This window comes from Opisthocomus hoazin, chromosome 1 (assembly GCF_030867145.1).
Source record: "Opisthocomus hoazin isolate bOpiHoa1 chromosome 1, bOpiHoa1.hap1, whole genome shotgun sequence".
Taxonomy (NCBI): domain Eukaryota; kingdom Metazoa; phylum Chordata; class Aves; order Opisthocomiformes; family Opisthocomidae; genus Opisthocomus; species Opisthocomus hoazin.
The window spans coordinates 97,967,030-97,991,872 of NC_134414.1; the positions used below are offsets into that span (position 1 = coordinate 97,967,030).

The 24,843-nt window shown below is 38.7% G+C and overlaps 1 protein-coding gene across 17 annotated transcripts in view; it reads right to left on the reverse strand.

Moving 5' to 3' along the window:
• Positions 1-24,843, reverse strand: part of DMD (dystrophin) — a 1,341,705-nt gene that overhangs the window by 1,009,903 nt on the left and 306,959 nt on the right. For 16 of the 17 annotated variants that reach the window (XM_075430262.1, XM_075430225.1, XM_075430235.1 and 13 more), the window contains exon 2: positions 14,886-14,947. The exons of the other annotated variant lie outside the window; for it this stretch is intronic. Coding sequence is in view for 14 of the 16 variants with exons in the window: in XM_075430225.1 (XP_075286340.1) it covers positions 14,886-14,947 (62 nt within the window). In the remaining 2 variants the exon portion in view is untranslated. The remainder of the gene's footprint in view (positions 1-14,885; positions 14,948-24,843) is intronic. 17 annotated transcript variants of the gene reach the window in all.

Genomic DNA, 24,843 nt, shown 5'->3' on the forward strand with positions numbered 1-24,843 from the left:
CTGTTTACAAACTGGTCTTCCAGGAGCCTGCTGTGTGTGCCCTGGCATGTTTCCTCCTCGTGGCCCACTGGAAAATGCTTACTTTATTACTGTTTAAGCTCTTAGCGCAAAAACTCCCCCCCAAACCATCAAAACCAAACCCATGTTTTGGACTCGCTGATTATTGTTTTAATTGCAACTTTCCAGAGACTGTTTTTTTCTGTTTTCCTTATTTTTATATAGCTCTCATTTCTTGAAGATCATACTGTTAAGTTCTAACTGCCTCCAGGACACACATCACTGAATCCTAACTTTTTTAATAGATGCAATTATCGCTCTTAATGTAGTATAGAAAAATAATACACAACATTTTTAAAGACAGAGTCAGACAAGAATACAAACACTAATTTAGCCTGCATGAATAATTAGTACAGACAGCATAGGTCAACTGAGTTCTATGCTGACCTAAGTAGAAGTTAAAAGGTCACAAAATGTCTAAATAAATCTGTACTGGTTCTTTCCTGTAGGCAAAAATGTTAGAAGCAAGTGCTTGAATGCTTCCCCAGTATTCAAAAGCATATGAGACGAGATGGTAAAACATGATATTTGATAACCTTATATAAAAAGATTTTATATTGTTTTTATTTTAAAAAAGCTGTTCCTAGCACTGGCTGTAAACAGGACTCAGCAAGTCCTGTTCAGAAAACTCTTCCTTGAAACTTGACTGATGAACTTGGGTAAGTTTTTGCCGTCATAGTTCATTTCTCTGTTAATGTTTCTTTGAGATAATCTTTTTTCTTGATTTTGTGTTTGTGTCTTTCTACCTCTGATTTCATTTTGTAATTACATCATCACCATTTCCATATAGTTCATATATGCACATGAATTTGCCACATACGTTCATTGTTTTCCTCTGAACTTACTCACATTGCATAACCGAGTTAAGGAAATTTGTTTTAATCTGCTTTTTTTCCTTAAGCAGGGGTTTCTGATTTTGATACGTATACACCTTGATAGGTGTACTCACTTCAGGACTCTGCAAGTTGCTTCCAAGGTGCATGCTGGCACAGAACACTTTGATTGTTGTTTTGAGTTCCTTTTCATCTTCTTTTCAGCATAGTTTTTGAAGTGAAATCTTACCATGTGGATTTAATTTGTCTTGCTTTCTTCTATGAAGACACCACTTTTGAATGCGTATTTGTCAGAGTTATAGAAAACATTGACTGCAACAGTCTTGTGTATTGCCCAGGACTGAAATCAAGGCTTGCTTTTCCTCTTGCTGTGAGCTCTGACTAGTTGCTTAAAGAATGGCTCTCTTACAGTGCCTGAAAAATTACGGTTTATATCTTATGCATACATGGCATTTACAAAATCTGAGAGACAGTGATTGAGATTTTTTCACTGCAATCTGTCTGAGCTTTCTTAGTATTTTAGAGTCATTGCTATCAGGGTTGCAAGATGATACTCCCTTTTTTTGAGCATGGATTTTAACATTTGATGCAATAGTTGAATACAACCCTATTATAGAACCCTGTTTCTACCAATGTGATATATTACGTTGCTTACATGCGATTGCAGCATGTCTCTCTTGTCTGACTTCCTTGTACTGAATGCCAGGCATGCCTTTTATATGAATTTTTCACAAAGAAAACTAGACCTCGACTTAAAGCACAAATTTATATATCACTGAAAAATTCAAAGAAAAAAAAAAAGAAAAAAAATCAACAGATTTGTAAATTATCAGCATGCTTTTTTTTTTTTTCCCCTTCAATCCAGCACATAGTAACTCTGCTTGGAGGTTACAGAATATATAGAACATACACCCTCTGTTTTCTGCACAGACAAAGCCCTTACAGATTGATTTCTCCTGAGGCTTAAGACTAGGCAAAAAAAATAGAAATACAAAGAACAGTCTCATTTAATTTTTTTTCATAACTATGTTTACCTGTGTCTGTTAAATTGTTATAACTTTCAACAGACTGAAGTTAACCAACTTGAAGTACAACTTACTATTATTATTCTCAGGGAGTTAAGTCAGGGAGTTTTGTTTGGTTGGTTTTGGTTTTTTAATCGAAAGGATTTTACTGTAACCAGCAGCTTAGGATTTTCAGTAACCTTATATATATTTTTTTAAAACCGCACCAGACTGAACAGAAGAAGCTACTTGTTTTATATTTTCCCCTGAAATCTTAATTTCAACAGAACCAATACTATGTACTCGAGCACAGTAAAAGCATCCTATTTTTAAGTCAGCAACACATATGCTCACACTATTACCAGGAAGTAAATGTGATAGTTTTAAACTTGCAAATCAAACACGCTATGAAAAGCGGATAGAAAAAACGGCTATTCTGTGTAATAACACCTGTCATGTAGATTTTTGAAAAAAGTAAAAGTATTATCAAAGTCAGTGACATGAACATCAATATTTAATTTGACTGGGATACTAAAACAGAGGAAAAAAGATTCACAAGTGAGGCAGCTTTTCCAGAGCAGGAGAAAAAAAAAAAAAAAAGGATTTTTTTTTTTATCAATAACTAATTTTCTAAGCTAAGGCTCAATAGGGTGTCTATGTCAATGTTGCCACTGCTGTTGAGAAATAACTGCAGATATCATGTGCAAGGTGACAGTATCTGCCCTTCAAAACAGCCTAAACATATGATCAGAGAAAGAAGGGGTAAGTAGCCATATAAATCGTACATATTCTTTATGTATTCGTCCAGAAATACCCCCAAGACCTGACTGAGCCCCTTCATATGTAAAAGGCAGACAGGCAAGGTCTTGTGCAAATATGGTTATTTGCACCCTTGTACAGATAAGATTATTATTTCTAACAATGCCCTTCTACCATAGGAACATCTTTCATAATGTTATTTTCTTCTGTCTTCGTGCCAAGGTAGGACCTATAATACAGGGACATGGTATAAAGAAATTAACCTCAATAAAAGTTGCATTTGATCCAGGTGTAAAATCATGTCCATCAGCCCACCCTCTGAAAGAACAGAAAGTCTTTGTGAACAATACAGATATCTCAAAGCATAATAAAGAAAGTGATAAGTAAAGATGTAAGTGCTTACAGAACTGGGGTAGGGTCATCTCATCATTACCAACACTGAAACACCAACATCCAAGAATGCAGTCTGTAACATGGATGCAGTCTGCCCTAAACTGAATGCTTTGGGGTTTGGAGGATTTAGTCTGCTTATTTTTCTCTGAGATGTGCTTTTTACAAACTGCATTTAACACATAAGGGGAATGGCCAAGCTTCCTGACATCGAAGGCAGCCTACAGAAAGAAGCACACATGTCTGAGAGGCAGAAGATGCACCCACCCCCACCTCAGGCAGAGGGAGGTTCAGGAATGGGTCCGCAGCAGCACGGGCAGCAGCTCATGAGGTCCTGCCGGGGGGTGCAGGCATGCAGCTGGGCTGGTGACAGACAAGTTACTCCCTGACTTTCAGCCTCACTGACTAACCTGACCTGACACCAACACACGGCGATATGTTGGATGTGTTTAATAGATGTAGAAAGCTCGAGAGAGATAGCTGCACCGCTCCTAACTGTATGTGCTTGCACCTTCTCTTTTCCTCTCTCCATCGAACCTCAGGCATGTGATACCTCTGTTGCACATCAGGGGAACGGTCAGTATGATTTGCTTGAGCTCCAGTATGTTTACATAAGAGAGCATGTAGATAAGGGGGAACAGTAGCTTGAAAATGTTTTTCTGTTTTTATTTTTGAACCTTCAGTCCAATTATAACATAAATCCACTAAAGCCTTATCTGCCTGTATGAAGAGTTTTGCTTTGGAGATTCTGAAGATGATTAGATGTAATGGTAATGAATTCTGAGCACGGAAATGATGATGTCTACTGCCAGCAACAATCATGCAAATTTGTAAATGTTTACAAATTTGCAAGCTAGACATATGCACCACTGAGACCAATATTATAGTGCTATATTTAGTTTGTGCCTGTTCCCCCCCTCTAGATACATACACAGTAACTTCATGAGAACAGCATGTATTCAATTTTCTTTGGATTATTCTTTTTTACTTAAGCAAATGAGAGTTTGAATAAAAGCCTAGGAGGTGCAAGTCCAAGTGTAAGAGGGAAAAAGCGAAAGAGCTCAACAAACCTCACTTGACTACTTTTTTCCTTGGTAAAACATATCAGAAATCAAAGTCCAGTGCCCTCTATTGCCAACTGTAGTGACTGCTTTGCTTGCTTGGCATGTCTAATGCATCTGAGGGAAGCCCTTGCTACTCTGTAAAAAGAGGCTATAAAAACAAGAATGCAGAGACAAATTCTTTTAACATAATGAAAACGCATATATTTTAGTCTAGTTTCCTAATTTTACTAATCCACTGTGAAGTTTCAATTAAAGGTCAGGGATACTACATTATCTTAGAAGCGTTTAAAATGTAGGCTGTATTCACTCAGACCTTCCTAACGGTGAAAGTGTTTCGTCCTGCAGATGCTCATTGTTTAAGATAATCTGCTCGTACGTTTCTTGGAAGGGAAGTCACTTTTAATGGAAAACATTTTTAGCCTTACAATTTGATTCGGAAAAGGAACATAACCTTTGCATGTGCAAGCAAACAAAAGATACTGAGAACACGACAATCTTCAGTGACTAGACTGCAGCAGCAGCAGCTCTAACGCTTTCTGACCGTTGGGGATGTCCACCCGCAGGCGGCTGTGCCCATCGGCAGGGTGGCTGTGGCACCAGGCCTTGAGCTCCCACAGGCACCTCAGCCCGGGAAGAGGATCAGGCTCGGAGATGGATATAAAGTTCTGGTGGAGGCAGACCCCACTGTCACCAAGGAAAAGCTGCTCCTGAACTGCAGCCAGTTTTGAATTTATGCCCACTAAAGCAAAGCAGAGAAAACATGTCACCGCTTGTGCAGCCAAGGGAGCAGGCAGAAGCAAGTCCCACTTGCAAGCAAAAGGTCTTCCGAGAGACACGGTCAGTAAACACAGCTCCACCAAAAGACGTGCAGATAACTAAGTGGAAGGAGAAGTTACACTTTTTATCAAAGTGAAAATGAATCTGCTTTCCAAAAGCTGTCTTGTTGAAATGCAGTCATTTAGACATTTGGCGGGGGAATAAAAAACAAAAAAAACAACAGGCAAAGTTGTAAACTCTGCTGGCAATGGGAGAACGTTACAGAGGAAAAAAACATTAGAGAATCCCACCCCCTTATGCATACAAATGAAGGCTTCGCTGTTTGAACATCAACTTAAAAAATAAAAAATGTGACCAAGAACAACACAGAGATAGTCCCATTAGCTTTTCGTTAACCTCAAACATCTATATTTGTGTCTCTGAAGCAAAACAGCCTAACCAAACACATTTTTGTCCTTTCTAGGTTTTCAGTGAAAGGGTTCTTTTCTGTACTGACAGTTTTCCAGGCAGCTCCAGCTGCGTGACTGCCACAGTGGGTCATGCGGCTTGCGCTTCTTATGTTAGCAAGAACAGAGAAAATAGAGAAGACTGCCCTCTTAAGCAACACTTTGGTTTCATGATGCTGCACTGAGACACCACTCAGCTTCTGGCGTTCCTCGCTTTTACAGTAAGTGCAAAGGGATTAATCGTCTAATTTAATCCTTGCCAGCATCCAGGCCTCTACCTCGTGCAGAGTTAAATATTGCTAAGTATTAAACTGATAAGGCAGACATGCCCTACGTATTTTGCCAACAGTAAACTGAAAAATTACTTTGGAAGCAAAATATAAAAAGTCATCAAGATTGTAAGTTTGAAAGCTTGCACACAGAGTTCATTTTATGCACAAAATTCAAAGCATGAACATATTTGTGCCTTTAAACTGTACCTGTTTCTGTGCATAGTAACCTTCTGTTCATGGTAACTTTCTTGGTCATATAAAAAATGTATAAAAAACCATTAATAGATAGCAGAAGTTCTAGAATAAAATTCTGAGTGAATAAATGGCAATATTGCCACTGGTATTATTTTAAAAAGTACAATAAAAATATTTTTAAAGTTATTTTTCATTCCAAAGAAAATGTATTTGAAACATAATAAATATTCACACAGCATGTATCCCATTTTACTGCATCATAAAAAAAAGAGATTCAGAATATGGAGAACAAATAGGTAATTTACTGTACATTAATGCAAATAATTCTGAGCATGTGTTTTGCCTGACACGTGCTTATGAATCTGGAGATATCAAAAAAATGAAAATCACTTAACACTTAACAATGAAAATGTGTTTTCTATACCAGGTTTGAATATCATTTGGCTTCAAAACAAGATGAAAAGCTTTTGCTTTAATAATACAGAATAGGCTTGATGGGCCTTCGGTGTGCTCTTGCAAGACGTATTATTAAAAAATTTTTGGCATAAGAAAGCCCAGGATTTTAAAACAGTATGCATCCCAAGGGTAGTGTTGATCCCACAGAGCTGGAAAGCAAAGTTAAGCAATATTAATCTTCAATGAGAGTTCTGGTTATTTGCCACACTGTAGCAGAGAAAAGTCATTTGGCTCCCACATTAGTAAACTGCTCTTTCTCATCACTTTCACTGTAGCACTTAGAAAGTGCTGGCAACAACAGAACAGATTAATTGGGTATTTATGATGGATGAATATCCTTCATGGTGCCTTACCAACATCAAATAATACCAACTATAATTTTTTCAGATTTATCACAAATGATACAATTTTAAATTTGTGTGATTTTCTGAAAGTTTTCTTTCAGAAAAAAAAAAAAAAAAAGAAATTGAGGCTGCTCCAAAGGTAGTATCAATATTTAGTTAATGAATTAAGCTGACATCTACTATATTCACTTTTAATATGCAGCCATTAAAGATTTGATCGGGTTTTACCACAGACACAGTTTCAAAATTTTATTAACAATCCATCTTTTGTTTGTTCTGAAGTCAGTGTTCTTACACATGATACCTGATCCTTCTTGACATTTATCTCCAAATTAGTGCTCCTTGCATGAACAGAGCACAACTTTTTTTCTGGGTGAAATTCAGCATAACTCTACTGACCCAAATAAGGAAACAAACATGAGCACAAAACCAGAAGCTTCTGAAGCAAGCCGTAGTGTGAATACACAGTGGCAGCAGTAAAATTACAATATGTGCTACTCCATGACCTGGTAGATGCAACACTGGCAACTACTGAGTTGGTTGCTCAGTTGTACTACTCCTCAAGGCTTGGAGCAGGGTCAGCATTCAACCCACATTTACTTTGACCACAATTACCCTTTTTAGGATAATTTCTCAGTAACTCTTTTTACCTCTTAATTTAAAAGACTAAACTTTTTTTTTTTCCCCTGTAGTTGAGAATGAGTGCAAATGTAATGTAGGAAGAGCTCAGTCGGATTTCTGTTTTTTAGCTGAAAACAGTGATAAAGACTGCATGAATTACACAGCTTGAGAATACACCTGCACTGCAGTGGCAGGTACTGGTTCAACAAATTGTAAAATTATAGGGCAGATGCAAATGCTTGTGACTGGGAATGGTCGCAGGCTAATCTGTGGCAACATGGAGCTCAGCAAACTTATTTACTCCGTTACTCTAGTAGGCTTTTGTGCAGGCACTAAAATCTGTGTAAATGGCTAAAGTGCCACAGTTATCTGAATGAACTTTCCTGACCTTGTCTCCAACGATATTAAAGTTTGTCCTGCAAAGCCAGTGTTGATGTACTCTCTTGAACTCAATTCGAAAACTGAAATCCTACAACACCAGCACACACCACTGATTACTTTTATTATGTGAAACAGCTAGGGATATTTTCTAGTCTTCTCATAGACATGCATATGCAGCTATTCTGCTTTTAGAAAATACAACACACCAGCAGACATCAGTGAAGCCTGAGCACACTGATCTGAACCTCTAAGTATAAAATTTAATTCTAATTTTCCTACCCATCACTCGCCCATCTAGGCAGCTGTCTTCATTTGACCTGTTGGACAGGACTAATACTGAACATTTTAACCTGTGTTTTTGTGATTTGTTGCCAAACCCCCTCCCTTCAGCTCCTCTTCTTGATTAACTGTATTCCAGAAATACGGCTAAAGGAAATGGTACAAGCTATAAAGAAATGTTAGAAGCTATATCTTAAAGAAATTTGACAAATGAAGCTACTATTGTCTTCTCCACAAAGTTTCACCAGACTACTCCACTCCCAGAGTGTGCAACACTGAATTCACTTTGTTGTGAGTGGCTTTTTAAATTTGTTTTAAGTCATTGTAAATGATAGCACAGAAAACAGAGCAAGCATGGGAGCAAAAGCAGCACTGCAAATTTCTCTATCAGATGCCAGACTTCTGGTAGTACAGTCTTTCTGTACCTCAAATATTTGACATGCTTCCTCAAAAGGTCAGTAAACATTTCATTTCTATCAGCAGTTTTTGTTATCGGAGATGGAGAAGGCATTTCATCTACAGTCGCAAGAGATCACTAAAGTGAATGAGAGTCTTGAATAACTTCAGGTTATCCATGAAATCCAGCAGAAGAAAAGAACTGAGACCATCACCACACCTCCTACCATATAAGCCACATACAAACACTGGGTAATTAGAAAATTATTTTGACTGCTTTGTAGTTCAACTCAAGTGGTAAACCATGCCCCCTTCTGTGCTCGTTTTACCTCTGCATATACCAGTTGCCTGAACAATCTAGCTGTTATTCAAAGCAACCTCATTAATAAAAAGTGTATTTAATTTTGGTGATTGTTATTCTGCTAGCTGCCTATATCTTAACTTGGGCTGTCAACTTTACCTTCTTTGGCACAGGCTGCATCTTTACTATGTTTCTTCACATGATCACAAGAATGGGAATATAATCTAATTCCATAGTCACCCCACAAACAACTACCTCCTAATATTTCCACCTGCTTATAAAAAGCTGCCATTCTTCATAACTTAAATTCTCCATTAAAAGGATTACTTGTAGAATGATCCTGGTTTTCCATAAAGCTAAGTAATGAAATATTGGGTAACCTCAAATCATTTTCAAATTCTTCCTTCTTGAATAACAACAGAAGGAAAACCAAAGTCTGAGCTAGAGAAACCATAAAAAATTACCCTCTTTTTCCCTCCCAAACCCTACCATTCCCTGTTTTCTGACTCTTGCTCCTGCCTGGTTGAGGATTAGTAATTTCGTTGTTTATATATATGACAGTACACTTTTTCATAATGTCTTCTTTGACTATGCAATGGAATCTTCTACCCTTTTGTAGCAGAAATGTGGACAACATATTTAAACATCTGAATTTACAAGCAATTTTATGAACACCTTTTTTTTGATATTTTAATCTGCAAACTCATTAACAAATTACTATTCTTTTATGAAACCCATTTACAGGTTAAACTGTTGACCTCAAGTTAGCCATAACGGTACAACCTAAAATTCAAGTTGCCAAAACTTACAATGATTAGCTGCTTGCCTTCTCTGTACTCACAACCGACATTTTTATTGCTGACATTAAAACTGTCAGTACTTTGAGACACGCTCTCCATAATGAGGGAACAAAATGAATTTCCAATGCTTCTTTAGTCGTAGGAGTATGCTCTTTCCTTTTTAGGGTGGGTCACTTCGGTTTTGTGCTGGAATTTTCAGCTTTTCATTTTAAAATTAATTGCCATTGACAAACACTTTCCTACATGCAAGTAAAGAACATTTCCATCTTCAGTAACGCTTTCTATTTTGAAGCCTATTATGAAATGAACAACTAAAAATGGTTAACCAGCGAGGCAACATAAGTTCATTTAAAATGGGTTACAGGCATTGTTAATGTCATTGTTCTGGCTGTTTCAAAGCTCCAGCAGAAAGCTGCTACACTTGAGGGCTTGCGATATATTTGCGTTCTCCCAAAATGCATAGTTAAGAGTCTATGTTTCATTTATGTTTTGGTTTGGCCTGGATAAATGCCAGGTGCCCACCAAAACCACGCTATCACTCCCCTCCTCAGCTGGACAGGGCAGAGCAAATGTGATGAAAGGCTCGAGGGTTGAGACAAGGACAGGGAGAGATCACTCACCAATTACTGTCCACGGACAAAACACCGAACTTGGGGAGAAAAGGGAGTTTAATTCATCACCAATCAAATCAGAGCAGGATAGTGAGAAATAAATCCAGATCTTGAAACACCTTCCCCCCACCCCTGCCTTCTTCCCGGGCTCAGCTTCACTCCCATTTCTTGACAGGGAATGGGGGTTACGGTCAGTTCATCGCACATTGTCTCTGCCGCTCCTTTCTCCTCAGAAGGAGGACTCCTCACACTCTGCCCCTGCTCCAGCATGAGGTCCCTCTCACGGGAGACAGTTCTCCATAAACTTCTCCAACCTGAGTCCTTCCCATGGGCTGCAGCTCTTCACAAACTGCCCCTGCGTGGGTCCTTCCCACGGGGTGCAGTCCTTCAGGAACAGGCTGCTCCAGCGTGGGTCCCCCATGGGGTCACAAGCACTGCCAGCAAACCTGCTCTGGTGTGGGCTCCTCCCTCCATGGGTCTGCAGGTCCTAGCAGGAGCCTGCTCCAGCACAGGCTTCCTACAGGGTCACAGCTTCCTTCGGGCATCCACCTGCTCCAGCTTGGGGTCCCTTACACAGGCTACAGGTGGATATCTGCTCCACTGTGCACCTTCATGGACTACAGGGGGACAGCCTGCCTCACCATGGTCTTCATTACAAGTTGCAAGGGAAGGCTCTCTGCTCCAGCATCTCGAGCACCTCCCCCTCCTTCTTCACTGACCTTGGTGTCTGCAGAGTTATTTCTCCCACATAGTCTCACTCCTCTCTCTACACTGCCATCTCACCCCTTTAGTTTTTTTCGTTCCCTTTCTTAAGTATGTTATCCCAGAGACACTGCCACCGTCGCGGATGGGCTCAGCCTTGGCCAGCAGTGGGTCTGTCTTGGAGCCAGCTGGCACTGGCTTTATCAGACATGGGGGAAGCTTCTGGCAGCTTCTCACAGCAGCCACCCCTGTAGCCCCCCTGCTACCAAAACCTTGCCACACAAACCCATAACAGTTTATAAACTAAGGTTTCGGTCATTTCAAATTTAAAAAGTTGAGATCTGAGCAAAAGCTATCACATGCAGGATTAGGTATATCTCTTGTGAGAGCTCTAATTATAGTTCTATTATTAAAAACTAGGTTACAATATATTCCTTTGCTATCATTACGTACATTCTGCAAAACTTCATTATTTTATAAATCAACTTCTGAGGACAAAGAAAAACTCTTTCTGAATAAAATATTAAATTAATATGCTCCACATTTTTGAAGTTGCTTTGATTTTCAACTTATTATTGCATGCCATTTAGAAGGTAAACCAAGAAGGTATCTCTGAAGAAAATCATACACAATGTCTATGCTTAGAAGAGGCAAAACGCTAAGGTCTCGCGGATTACTTTCTCCCATTTCTCCTACACTTCCAATTTACTAAGTGTTTTATCTCACAAACATGAAAATCCAACTTTTGGCCTATCTTACTGAAACAATGATGAACTGCTTATTGATGAGTCACATATTGTAATATGTAAAGTACGGATTTTCTGCATAATCCACTTCCTGGCTAGTAAAAGCAGTACGAACTACAGAGAAACCTGCTCTTTGAAGAAGCTGTAAGAGAGACCTGTAAATGCATTTTCCCTAGGTCTTCCATTTAGAACACCCCATTCAACCTGCTGAAAAAAGGATGGAGAGAGACATGGCCTCACCCATAGCAATTGTAATCTTGCTGACAGTTCTGCTAGGTATCTTTCCCTAGATACCCTCTCACAGGCTGCTCGGTAATACGCCAGAGACTTCCCGGCTCTGCACATCACAGACCGAGAACTGCCAAGCTGGTGTGGGTGAGAGTTTGTTCGGGATTTCATGTTAGGGACTCAACTCCTTAGCTAAGAGGTAGCAGAGTTCATTGCTGATCTCAAAGCATCCAAGTCCAAAGTACGTACGCATAGTCCAACTAAAATGCCACGGTGTGTGTGGCCAGAAGAAGGACTATTACTTCCCTAAAAGCCTGCGATTCAAACAATATATTTTTTTTTTTTCGCCCACAAATAAAATTTACACATGGGTTCTTAATTTATGCTGATGACAAAATAGAAAATTATTTTTCAATAATTTACAACTTCTGACATTAAAGGCATTATTTGTATTCACATCACTAGTCATGTGAAAGCAACTAACAAATGTGTTTTGAAAGCTTCATCTGAGAAGTGTACTGACACACAGGTACTCTAGACACTGAATTTTCAGGAAAGGAATACAGCTCTTTGAGGGGTAACGCACTATAGACCCAACACAAATGAGGATATAGAACATGTAGAACTAAGCTGTTACTTTGACTGCGTAATTAGGGGTATTTTTTGCTACGGAGGGTTGTGGATGGGTGGAAATTGTATAAAACAGTTTCATGCAACCCTAAATATTTTACAGTCGATTATTGACCTGGATTCCACTATTCACAAGTAAGAGAAGTGAGTGACGTAATATATTCCTCTATCTTAATTCTAATCTGCTCAAGACTGCACCTCTAGAACCACATAGGAGTGAATACAAACCAACTCTACAAAGAAAGTAATTTAGGTAACAGTTTTACAAAGCTAACAATGATGAGAAATCGCTACCCAGGAAGTAGCCTGCAACTGAAACCAATTCCACAGCTAGAAACAGAGATGGACTTAAACAAGTCAGAAGGAGGATAAGCTGTAGGTTTCACATGGAGATCCACTTCCATGTTTTGGAGACCACCTCTCCCAAAATGTCATCGTCTTTAGAAGTGGGAGAAACACAGTCCCAGGATGGCACACAGCCAGTAACTATGACTGCTCATGTTACAGTGGAATAGAAGCAGGGCCTCCTGTATTTCTGTCCTGAAAAACCCAGACAGAAATAAAGCTCGCATGGCACGCGACTGCACTGAAGAGCAAATTATGCTTTCTGCATTTGTACCACACAGGCAGCCAGCAGGTATTACTGAGTTTACCAGACATATGCGATTTCCAATTTCAGACTAACTATTCTGGTGTCTCATAAAAGTTTTGCAGGGCAAGAGTAATTTGTCCAAGATTTAAAGATCAAGAGTTTTTGGTAGATTGACTGTTGGAAAAAAAAAAACAAAACCCTGTCCAAACCACAGGTAATTCATGAGGCAAAGAAATACTTGAACCATAGTGTCTAGGAGGTTTTTATCAAAGTTCAAATGAAGTAGAAGGAGATTAGTACTTCTCCATCAAGCTTATGAATGCATGTTCACATACAACTAAAACCACTATTTATAGAACTGAAGTAGAAGGTAGCTAATACACCGTTAAAACACACTTCATTGAACTAGAATTGGAGGAAAGATATCTAGATCACTCAGCTAAGTCAGACATACCATTAAAAGCATCTGCTGATAGGTCACATTTTCTAAACCCTTTATAATTCTTGTTTTCCTTCTGTAGACTTGCTCTGAGTTTCCATAAAACAACCAGTTCTGAGAAATTAACGCTCTAAGAACTTGACATTTTCTTTAGATATAGAAACAGTTACTCTCAGTTTTCCATAACTGTTTCTGTGACAATAACAAGGCCGAATTGGGAATACGTTTCACATTAGTATATATTAGATGATTGCTGTTAGGGCCACTTCTTCATATATGGACCACCAAGACAGTAAATCACTCAAGCTAAATCTCACTATTGCCAAGCAAAATAAAATATCATCTTTCACTTTCTGTCAAGCACTTCCATTACCACAGCCATAATAAATTTGCCCTTTTTTTTTTTTGTAATAGTAGCGTGTTGCTGACTCATTTTGTTTGTGATTCACCACACTTCCCAGAGCTTTTCTTTGCTTTATCTTTGCAAGCTCAGTTATCCCACCTTCTGTGTGAAAGCATTTAACCTCTGTCTTAAATATAACATCTCACACTTTACTAGTATTCATCAACAATTGTTCAAGATTGTATTTCATCCTGATCCAGTCCTCCAAACTGCTGGGCATCTCTGCTGTAAAGACACTGAGCAAAACCGTGTGCTAAATCACTTGAATCACTATTAAAAAATGCTCCAGACCATGGAAGAGTCCTGTGGGAATCCCCATTTGACTGAACCACCGCTGAGCATGTTTTTCAACATTGTGGTGGTCATATTCAGAATATCTTACTCCTCTTTTTATAATGAGGAGAATCAAAACACAATCAAAAGCCAAACTAAACACAGGATATATTACAGCTACTAGTTCATTGTCGTCTAGCAGATCAAATAAGATTACAGGATTGATTTAGTTTACTACTGGCAAATGCAGTTCAGTAATTATCCTCCATAAATTAATAGTTTGAGCTCAATTTTTCCTGTGTTTTAAAGATAAATGTATTATATACTACTGGGAGGGGGGCTCCTTTAAATAAGTTTGTCATTTTCTCTTTTTTCCAGTACATTAGAGATCTTTACTATTCTCCAAGAGTTCACAAAGATAACTATTTCAAAACTTACTATAATTGACTTTCATAGTTTGCTGACTGGATCACACCTCTTATCTTTGACCTTGCTCTACTCCAATTATTTTAGTTTTGCTAAATCTGCGATTGCAAATAGAAACAAGAAAAGGCAAGCCCAATAGAAGAAATTCCTCTGTACGTTAGGAACATAAAAAAGGAGTCCAAACAACAAAAGTACATCTGCATCACTAGTTTGAGAAGAGGCAAAATAAATTGAGGCAGCGGACATTTTGAGAAGAGGATGGCTTCTTATATTTCATTTCCTACTTAAATCAAGAGAATAAACCTTGGACATTTTTTTCTAATAAATTGGTCAACTGCATTCAGCAATACCTGCAACTTGCAAATGCTATCTTAAAAATTCAGCCTCAATGGAGGAATATCAGTTTTTTTGAAAGATATACAAAATTTACTTTGGTTTATAAATAAAAATATTTAATTACCTTAGCAAACTGTGCATTTATCCATTTTGTGAATGTTTTCTTTTGAACATCTTCCCGTTCATCTGCAAGGGAAAAGTAAAGCAGTTTATTAGAATTATTCAACAAAATAGTACAACATTGTTGATTAAAGCTTCGGTCTTGGTTTTTAGTATAGCTGCTACTACTAACTCAAGCACATTCAGGGCACCTATTTGGATATATTCCTAGACAATTACATCAATATATTTTTGAAAGGCTACAGGTTCCCTTCATAGTCGTGGTCTGTATCGCTAACTCATGTCACCCTTTCTGTGTATCTTTTCCCTTGGAAGGGAAGATGTTACAGGAGGATCTGAAATATCCTACTCAAACCTTTAATTGCATATAAGTATAGAAAAACATGTTACCCAAAGGTTTTGGCAGCAGGAAACTCTTCTACAGTACTTTTAGCAAAGTACTTGAAGTAACAAGTTTATATGTGCATCCTCAAATGCCTTGAGGAAGTGAAGAGTTCTGCACCACAACAATAGTTCTCCATACACAGTCCTTGCCATACCCTACACCTTTTCTGCCTTGCAGCTATTTACCTGTCACAATTTGTTGTATATTTTTCCTCCCTTAGAAAAATAAAAAACCCCACATATTTGTTCAGCATTACACGAAATTCCATCTCAATTCTTTAATATGTAAAACATTGTAGAATGAGATGATTATCTTAGACCTTGATTTCTGTACCTAAGTTATAACTACAGTCTTGATGCAGAATGGAACTGGACACACAAAGTTACAGATCTGATGCATTTTATGTAGGTGGGAAGAGAGAGATGCCTTCAAATTAGAACCGCATAAGCATTTGTGCAAAAAGATCTATTACGCATCATTCCTGAAATAATACAGAAGGGCAGACCTCTTTGTATAACAAAGTCAAACGAAACCAGAATTAAAGGTCATATGTGGAAAATGCTCCAAAATGTTTATACTAAAATAAAGCTCACTCAATGCTGTATTTTGGTTTGCAATAAAATTCTCTACACTTCTTAAATAAAAGGGATATTAAATTCCCATCCAAAAAGTTCAGCAATTAATAATGTTAATGAATTCAGCTGAACCTGAAAGGCAAGTATGGATGAGCTACATGAGAAATGCACAGTATTAATAATATACTTTGCTTTCCCTCCCTCTACCCCTCCGAGGAGGCAAGACAAGGCAAATCTTTTTGATACAAATATATCTTTTGTTCTTAAAACCTCATCTCAATAGCACTTTGAAAATGCCTTTCACAAGAATGTTTTCCATTCTCAACAATACAATATACTTATGAAAAAATAATACTAGTATTTGTGAAGCTACTATTTCATCATAAAAAAATCTCCTGCATGCAGGAAGGACCATATTGTAATTGCTTTCAGATGATCATGAATGAGATGCAATCGTACTACTGGAAACACACCACAGAAGTCAAGCATTATATACATTCTGCCAGTAGTACATGAGTATTTGCTACAATAAACTTTCTAGAGTTCTGCTGCTGTCTATCCCAAATAATGCTGCTTGCTTCATCCCTTGGCTGAAAGCGATATTTGAATAGTTAGAAATTCATCAAAAAGCAGTAACAAGAGGAGGACATGCACACTTTTGGTAATAAAAGATGCTAAAGCTGTTAAAAATTTTATTTTTCCCCACAAGCATCACTTCTTTCTTTGTTGACTGTTAGTAAGCTGTTTATTATACAGTTTTGACTTATTCCAGCCATATGCAATACACAGAAGATGGGAGACGGAAGATGCATTTTGCTGGTGGAAGATCCATATTCAAACCGATGCTGTATTACAAACTTATTCAGCAACTTCATATAAAATATTACATATAAATAGTTATTCCTGTTTAATCATCTCTGATAAAAACACCACACACAAACTTAAAAGGGGATAGAAGAAGAACATGTGGGATTTAACAGGGAAAAGCAAAGAAGTAAAACCGCCTCTTTCAAACTGTTCAAACTTTCTCGTTTCTATCCCAGGCTACTGTAATAGAATATTCAGTAACAATGTGTGGCTTGATTCTGCTCCTCTCCCCCCCCCCCCCCCCTATATCTACCAGTCATCAATTAACTCATGTCCATCAAGCTAATAAAAAGCAGGGTCTCCCGAGGAGAATGAGAGTTAAACCCACAACGTGAACATCTGAAACTTATTCAAAGTTCAGGCAATGCTCTGCTACCTTTGCAAACACAAATCTATTCCACTACTGTTATCTTTATAGGGAGATCATTTCAAGCACTTCTATCTCTAGGTGCTTACTCTGCCAAGTTTATACCACAGCCATTTGTTAGTGGCAGCCTCCCAACCTAAAAAGGAATCAATCTTTTGGTTACGCATGGCATGATTTCCCCACAGTAAGCATGATTTTTTTCAAAAAAAGATGTTCTCCTAACCCAGATTTATGGATTGAATGCTAGATGTGGAAGCTGAATGACCTTTGTCTGGGTGCTGTAGAAACGTGCCAAGAACACTCAGCTGCCACTTTCATAACACTGCGTTTATAACAGATCCTTCAGCAGCGAGCTGATGAATGCCCTTGCAGGTGTTTTCACTGTGAGTCAGTAAGAATAATCAAATGGCGAGGCAGGTAATTCCTTCGGCTGTTCAAGGGTAACATCATATGTTTACTTTTTTCAAGCTGGAAGAATTGCAGAATAGCATAGCGTCTCTCTCCAGCTAAACCTAAACATGAAGCCCTGCACAGATCCTGAATTCTTTTACCACAATAATAATGTGATCACTTCCCACAGCAAGAACACACTTTTCTCCAAATGCTGGACACTGAGGGGAATAGGCTTAACCTGCTTTCTGTAAGTTTTCAACTCGGAAAACGAACACACTAAGGTCTATAGAAAGCCTTCCAGAAAGAAGATACTGACCTGTGAGATTTATTTAATTTTCATGCACTAGAGCGAGCCTCTAGTACCACTGCGCAGACCTTTTTTTAAATATAACACATATGCAAATGGCTCTTACAGTTCTGATATATTTCTGCTTGGATAAGCATCCAGCTTTGCAGCTGTGAATGCAAACCTCTCGAATGAGCTAACTGCACATTTGACTCTAAAAGTGTTATTCCAGGCTAGAGCTGATAGGAAATTATGGCCAGGAAAGAAAATGCAGTATTAAATGGAGCTAATCATCTGACAAAGGACAGTTCTAAGATTTAATCAGGTAGCAAGGCTAACAGAGACAAGTGGTACACTGAAGAATGCTTAGGAACATGCAATCAGGATTCAACAGAACAAAAATGCTCTTAAATGCCATTATTAATGGCAAGTGACTACCAGACAACTTTTCTAGATATTTCATGAAGTATTTCGTGTTTGCAACCTATTACTCAAATAAAATTCCCATCTATTTTCCACAAAAAACCCAGCATTATGTTGTCACCCTTTACTAAGTGACAGTTATTTTTCTAACCCTAAACACCAGCAAACATTTTAAATAAAAAGTGGCAACAGTAAAAAACAAGTAAAATTAAAATGTCTAGTATACTTTAGATACTAGTCTGAAAGCATACAGCAGTGTTAACAAGTCATAAAAACCCCAACATTTTTTAACAATGTGAGCTGATGAATGCCAAGCAGATTTTAAATGAACCAAGGTTCAGAAACATACAGTATATATGTCACTACATTATTCCATTTGTATCATATAAGCCACTCTCCCACAGTAAACACGTTGGGGTGGGGGGAAGAAGTTTCCACTCTTTGGTGCATCCTTCACCATTTTTCTAGAGGATCTTCAGCCTCTCTTGCTCAACACACCTGAATAAATAATGCTTCACAGACTCATAGAATGTTTGAGGTTGAAAGGGACCTTTGGTGGTCATTTGGTCCAACCCCTCTGCTCAAGAAAGGTCACCTAGAGCTGGTTGCCCAGGGCCATGTCGAGTCTGTTTCTGAACATCTCCAAGGATGGAAACTCCCCAGCCTCTCCTCCAACAGATCACAACATCAAGACCACATCTTTCCTACCATCTGCATCCTACCTTCCACAAATGTGGGTGGTGATTTCCTATGCAAGTAGCTTAGGAAACTCTCCTCATGCGTAAGTACAGCCCATTTTCGAAAATTAGAAGGCACTCAACAAAAGTGCACTGGCAGTTCAGGGATATGAGAAATGAACCATATCCTCAGATTATAAGCTTTAATTTGAAAGAAATGAACAAACAAACCACTGTCTTTAAGATGTCAAGAAAGACATTAAATAATATGTGTAAAATATTTGAATTGATGCAGAGACAGCCAGTGACAGGAGGCATGGTTGTGTGATGGAAGATTTTATGCAATTTTCAGCAAGCAGTTCCATCACAGGTTGGAACACAAACAGGAAAGAAGGAGACTTGTCTTATCCTTTTACCCAGTACTGCCTTGAGCTGGGTTAAACAACAACTGAATAGTTACATTTGGTCTACCAGGAACCATCAGGAAGAAAGAAGAAAAAAGAAAACAAAAGAAAACAGAAAAAAAGAATTCCCCTATCCTAGCTGGAAACTTTGAAACAATGGTGGTAAGGCAGATGTCAATTTCGTAATTCATGGCAACTGCAGGTTCATCGAACACTGCACTTTAGAGAATAAAACCATGAAAACTGCTTTTTGATTTCCTGGCAGCCAAACAATGCAGATTTAGAAGAGGTCAGGATTTGCTTCAGTGAGTGGGAGTGAGTACCAGCAATGGCGGGAGTACTAGGAACAAAAGAGGCCACAGACAGTCACATTATTGATACTCTGGCTGCATCGACTCACTGTTCTTAGAGGTTTTCAGCACATTGTTGCAATGCTCTGCCAGTAACTACAACTGCTGAGAAATGTTCCCTTCCCATTCTTGCTTATCTGAGGGGGGAAAGAAGAAATCAATGCAATACAATGACTGAATGATATTTGAGTAGACTAGCTTTGATTTTTCGTCATTGAGGTCATCCAAGACATTCACAAGCTGACAGAAAATACAATAGATTGCTTTGACAGACAGCCAATGATTTGAAGTTTATTGCTCATGTAAGGCAACACATAAGATGCAATTCTTTGTCCATCTTCTATAAATACACTGATGAGCAGTGTGTTGACTTTATCTCCATAGTGTTAAAGCTCCCTGTTCCCTGTGCTACCCCTTGAGACTTTACTGTGGAACTCGAGTCAAATCACCATAATCAAACTGCCTCAAGCTTCTCAAAACACTGATGAACCTATTCAAAAGCTCAGCAGAAACAGGAGACTTCAGCACTCAGAAAATTCTCATCAATATAAAAAAAAAAAGTACAATTCAATCCTCCCAGAAATAGTCTATCAACATTTTCTAAGGACACTTAGTAAGATTCAAGGCAAATTTAGGAAAGGACCAGAGGTATTACTATACCAAAAAGAGTTCATCTCAACTGTGCTCCCCATCATGCCCTCCTGCAAATACAGGAACTCCGAGGGAGGGATTCCTTTTGCAGCTCAGGGGACAGAAGAGAGAGCGGCTGTAAGACCCAACCCATATGAAGGAATAGAAGTGGGATGCGAAAAGGCAGAGACAAACACTTTCTTTCTGGAAAGAGAAAAGGATGAGGCATTGGCTGTGATATCTGGTAGCTAAAAGATCATACACAAGGAAGCAGCGAATCTGAACAGGTGGACCACCCAAGCACGTGCAGCAAACACAAGCAAGCTACATACGATCTCTAAAACAATAACAGGCAGCTGTGAACTGTAAACATAGATCTAGGTTTAAACAAATTGAAGTAATTTGATGAATGTTTGTTAAAACGAACCCCCCCCCAGCATTTCTCAGCCCTTCCCTCTAAATCAATTGCAGCAGATGCAACTCCCAAGACAAAAGCAGCAGCACAATTCCAATGGAATTTTTAAAAACCAAATTAAAATAAAGAAAATAATCAGAATTTCAGTGTACATATCCAGAACATTTTAAGTATACATAACAGAGTATTCAGCTCCAATTCATGCATTGGTAATGATACTCCCAGCAGTTGGCCTAGTTGTCCTCTGGTCTACCACACACAAACACACTTTGGGAACTGATCGTACTTCTCCATTCTACGGATTTGACCCAAGAGGAAGAAGCAGAACTCCTAATAGGCAATAACCTTCCTGAAGGGCCCCATGGGCTGGTCATTGTCTTCTTGCTGGCTGGCTGTTAAGTGGAGTAGCTAATGACTTAGCTTCCCAGGTTGCAAAAAAACATCAGAGAAAGAATCGATCGACAGAAAAAAAAACAAACAAACCACCACACTTTTTTTTTTCTTTCCCCTGAAAAGCTTCCTAAGACTTCCTTTCTTCTGATTTTGTATAGGAGGTAAGTATTCTTTGGAAGTGGACCCTGATTTTGCGTCTCTTGCCATCAGCAAGGTAAGGGCATGGGAACAGAGTAGCAGTGCTTTCCTCTCCCACCTCATGTAACACCACACTGACTGTCAGGACACCCACCTCCAATGCTAGTGATCCATCCTTGCGTTAGGCTTTCACAAATAAGGACTTGAACTAGTTTTGAACCACACTCTACCAAAAATGGCTTAGTGTCCTAGTTATTAACAGCTTTGCAAACACGAACTTTACTGATTTTGTCTGTTGGTTTTCTTTTATTCTTTTCTAACCAGCATTTACTTTGGATCCAGGAAGTTCTTCCCAAAGGGAAATCACTCTTAAAATGCAACCTAAAAAACCCCACTATTTCAATACCTCAGATATCTCTGCAAAAAATAAATAATTTCTCAAAATTAAAAAACAAATCTCTGCCTGACAAGCTGGTGATCAAAATGAAAAGAGTCCAGCTTACGACTTAAGTTGCCTTTACATGGAAATACATAATTATTCACTTGAATATTCAGCTGTGTATGAGTGGTGTCCCTTTTAGTCTCTATTTTTCAATGACATGTACATATACTGTCAAATGAAAAGTAGGCTTAACAACATATGAATAGAAGCACATAATATCATTATAATGGCATTTTCTGAATACTGCAGATTATGTGTTACATCTTAAAATGAAGTAACATTTGCTTTCGCTCAAACACCCATGATGGTTTAAGGTGCTAAACCAGCTGAAATCACTGCAGTTTGCTGGAACTTGCAGAATACTGTATGATTTAATTATACTATCAACATTTTGGCAAATACCAATGAAATCATGTTGCCAGTACATCGAAGTACTTTGAAAAAATACCAGTAAAGATGACTTAAAAGCATTTCCTTGTAAAGGCAACAAAATGCATAAGCCTGCTTAGTGTGTTAAACTATACTAAATTCATTAAAAATTCACAGAAAATTTGGGGAAGGTTACCAACATTACCAAACTGTGAAAGAACAGTAGGAGTTGTTGATAAATACTAACTTCATCTTGTCACATATTTGTGGAAAACACCTTACTATTTCTTGATGGATTATTTTGAACAGAAATTTTTATTTCTGTATAACAAGTTAAACGCTGCTGACACATCATGTGATGTTACATAAAATCAACAGGTATGCCTTTTGCTGTACAGATTTACTATTATTATTGCTATACATAGAACCTATTGCAACTCTGCAGCCCAAACTTGCAATTTTCACCACAGCTGATGAAAGATGCTTTGATCCTTTCACCTCTCAGGGCAACAAAGGACTTGTAAGGTCGGTTAGCAGAGATCGCACTCTGCTCAGAGCAAGGAAGCCGCAGTTGCTGCTCAGCCCCATCTCTGCTTGTTGGTCTGACTTGGATAAAAAGGTAGAACCTAACTGACATTTAAAAAAAAAAAAAAAATGTTTAACTTGTTTGAAGGAGTGACTAGATATCATAAACAGATTAAATATATCCTGACTGTATTAACTCTGGTTCCATACGTTCTTACTTTTAACCCATTTTTGTCCCTTCTCAGAAAAAAAGGGTATTGTCAGGAGAAAAAAAGAGGGGATCAGTATCAGCTTTTTGCCCCCTCCTCAGAGCACATGGCCACCTTCAGAGGCTGCTGCTTGTGGAGGAAGGGCTGCGGCATCAGGGGAGGTTGACAGGCCCGGGCAGGCAGCGTGGCCAGCGAGCGCGGCAGAGTGGCCTCTGCGAGCCCCAACATACAGCCAAGCACCAGCACAACCCTCGCCAGTTAAAGACTAAAAAAACCAGTTTGTTTACTCAGCGCAGCTAGTGGCAACCCGGAACAAGTGTCGTTGCTCCTCTGCACCAACGGTCCGAGAACTGCTGAGACGAATTCAAAGTGAAAGCAAGTGCTCTCACTCGGCTGCTGTTACCAAGCTGGCTTGAAGCGAGCCCCAGCGTTAAAAATGTTCCTGTCACTGCTGTGGGAAAAGTTACACGCCAGAAAGCAGCAGCACTGGCAGACCCTGTATTTCAGCAGCATCACAAAAAAAAAAAAAAAAAAAAAATCCTCACAAAACAAGAAACACGCTTCTGAAAAAACTTTAAACGGCCCTAGCCTTTACAGTTTTCACCAGGAAAGCTGTTATACACAGCGTGAGGAGGAAAATTCATCAAGGAGCTGTGGCCAACAGCGAGCTTTTTTTGCCAGGACATGGAGTCTGTAGGTTTCTTGGGGTTTTTGTTTGTGTTTATTAAGCTTTGGAGGGCAGACCAGCAGGCCACCTCAGAGCAAGCCATGCCAGAGGTACTGCGTGGGAGTGTTATTATAACAGATCATAATTATTAAAAATCAAAAAGCCAAGGTTATGTACTTAGATAAGATTATCCACAATTTCCACATTCATAAGTTTCATGAAGAAGACGCAATTATTTTTGTTTTGTTCAGGAAACAGCAGATAAACGCTTACTGTTAGACTGACCACACGTTTCCTTCGCTGGAGGTTTTTACCAGCTAGGTTTCTGTTAACGTTCAAATACCAGCAATAAGGACCAGGGATGAAGGGCAGTGAGGTTTATTCAGGAGCAGGTCAGAGCAGCACACGTCGAAATGGGAAAATAAGAATCCACAAACTTTCTGAATGATAGACTGTTGACTAATAACAAGCGAAGCTAAAAGAAGCATCAGGATTAAAACAGATAATCAGAGTCTAAAATACGACACTCATACCTAGCGTTTCACACAAGCTTCTGACATAAAAATGAAACTGCTGTACTGTTTTCAGCAAATGCCACCTAGTGATACATAGTTGCAAAGCTTGGAAGAGCTTTGATTTTTATGTGTTTTCTCCCAGATTTTCTGATTTGCTTCTAAGAGAAAATCAGACAAACGCTTTACACAGTCACAGACCATCAAAATTCATGTCACACACATGCAGGTCACACACAGACAGAGAAGGATGGGTTAACCATATGTGGAGAACCGACATTTCTTACAGTTTGTATTAAAATATTCATTACAAAGAGCCGTACTAAGTACACAGTGGTGGCTAGCACTAGCCTGCAATATTTCAAGTTCCTTTCTTGTTCCTCTGTCAAAAGAAATTAGAGAACAGGCTGTTCTAGTCTGCTGTCTACTTTATTTCATCTGACCCAATTAGTGTGCGAGTTAATTAGTAGCGGCTGCCACTGAGACATGGATCAGAGAAGTTTGTGATTAATGAGACCATGATGTTAATATGCAATTGTTTACAATACATGCACCCTGTTCCTACAGTGATGATACTGTCATAGCAAAGCTGGTAACATTTACTGGCCCTCACGTAAGTTTCTCCTTATACACCATTTGCAAATCTTCGAAAGAAAAGAAAACATGCCCCAAAGAACAGCTGTATAAATTAAAGGAAATGATTGGTGTTTTCTAGTCTTATTTTAAATCTTCTTTGAAATAGCTAAGGTAATGATGGATGTGTCTAATTGTGATTTATTTCATCCAGAGAGAACTATCACAGATTGCTCACTGTCAGGTCTCTTGGCTTCCTGTCACCATCCCCAAGAATCCCCTTCTCTCTAGGGGAGAAATGAAAGGATAATCAGAGTCAGGTAAAGCATTTAAAAAGCTCCTGTTGATATTGAACAGTTGGG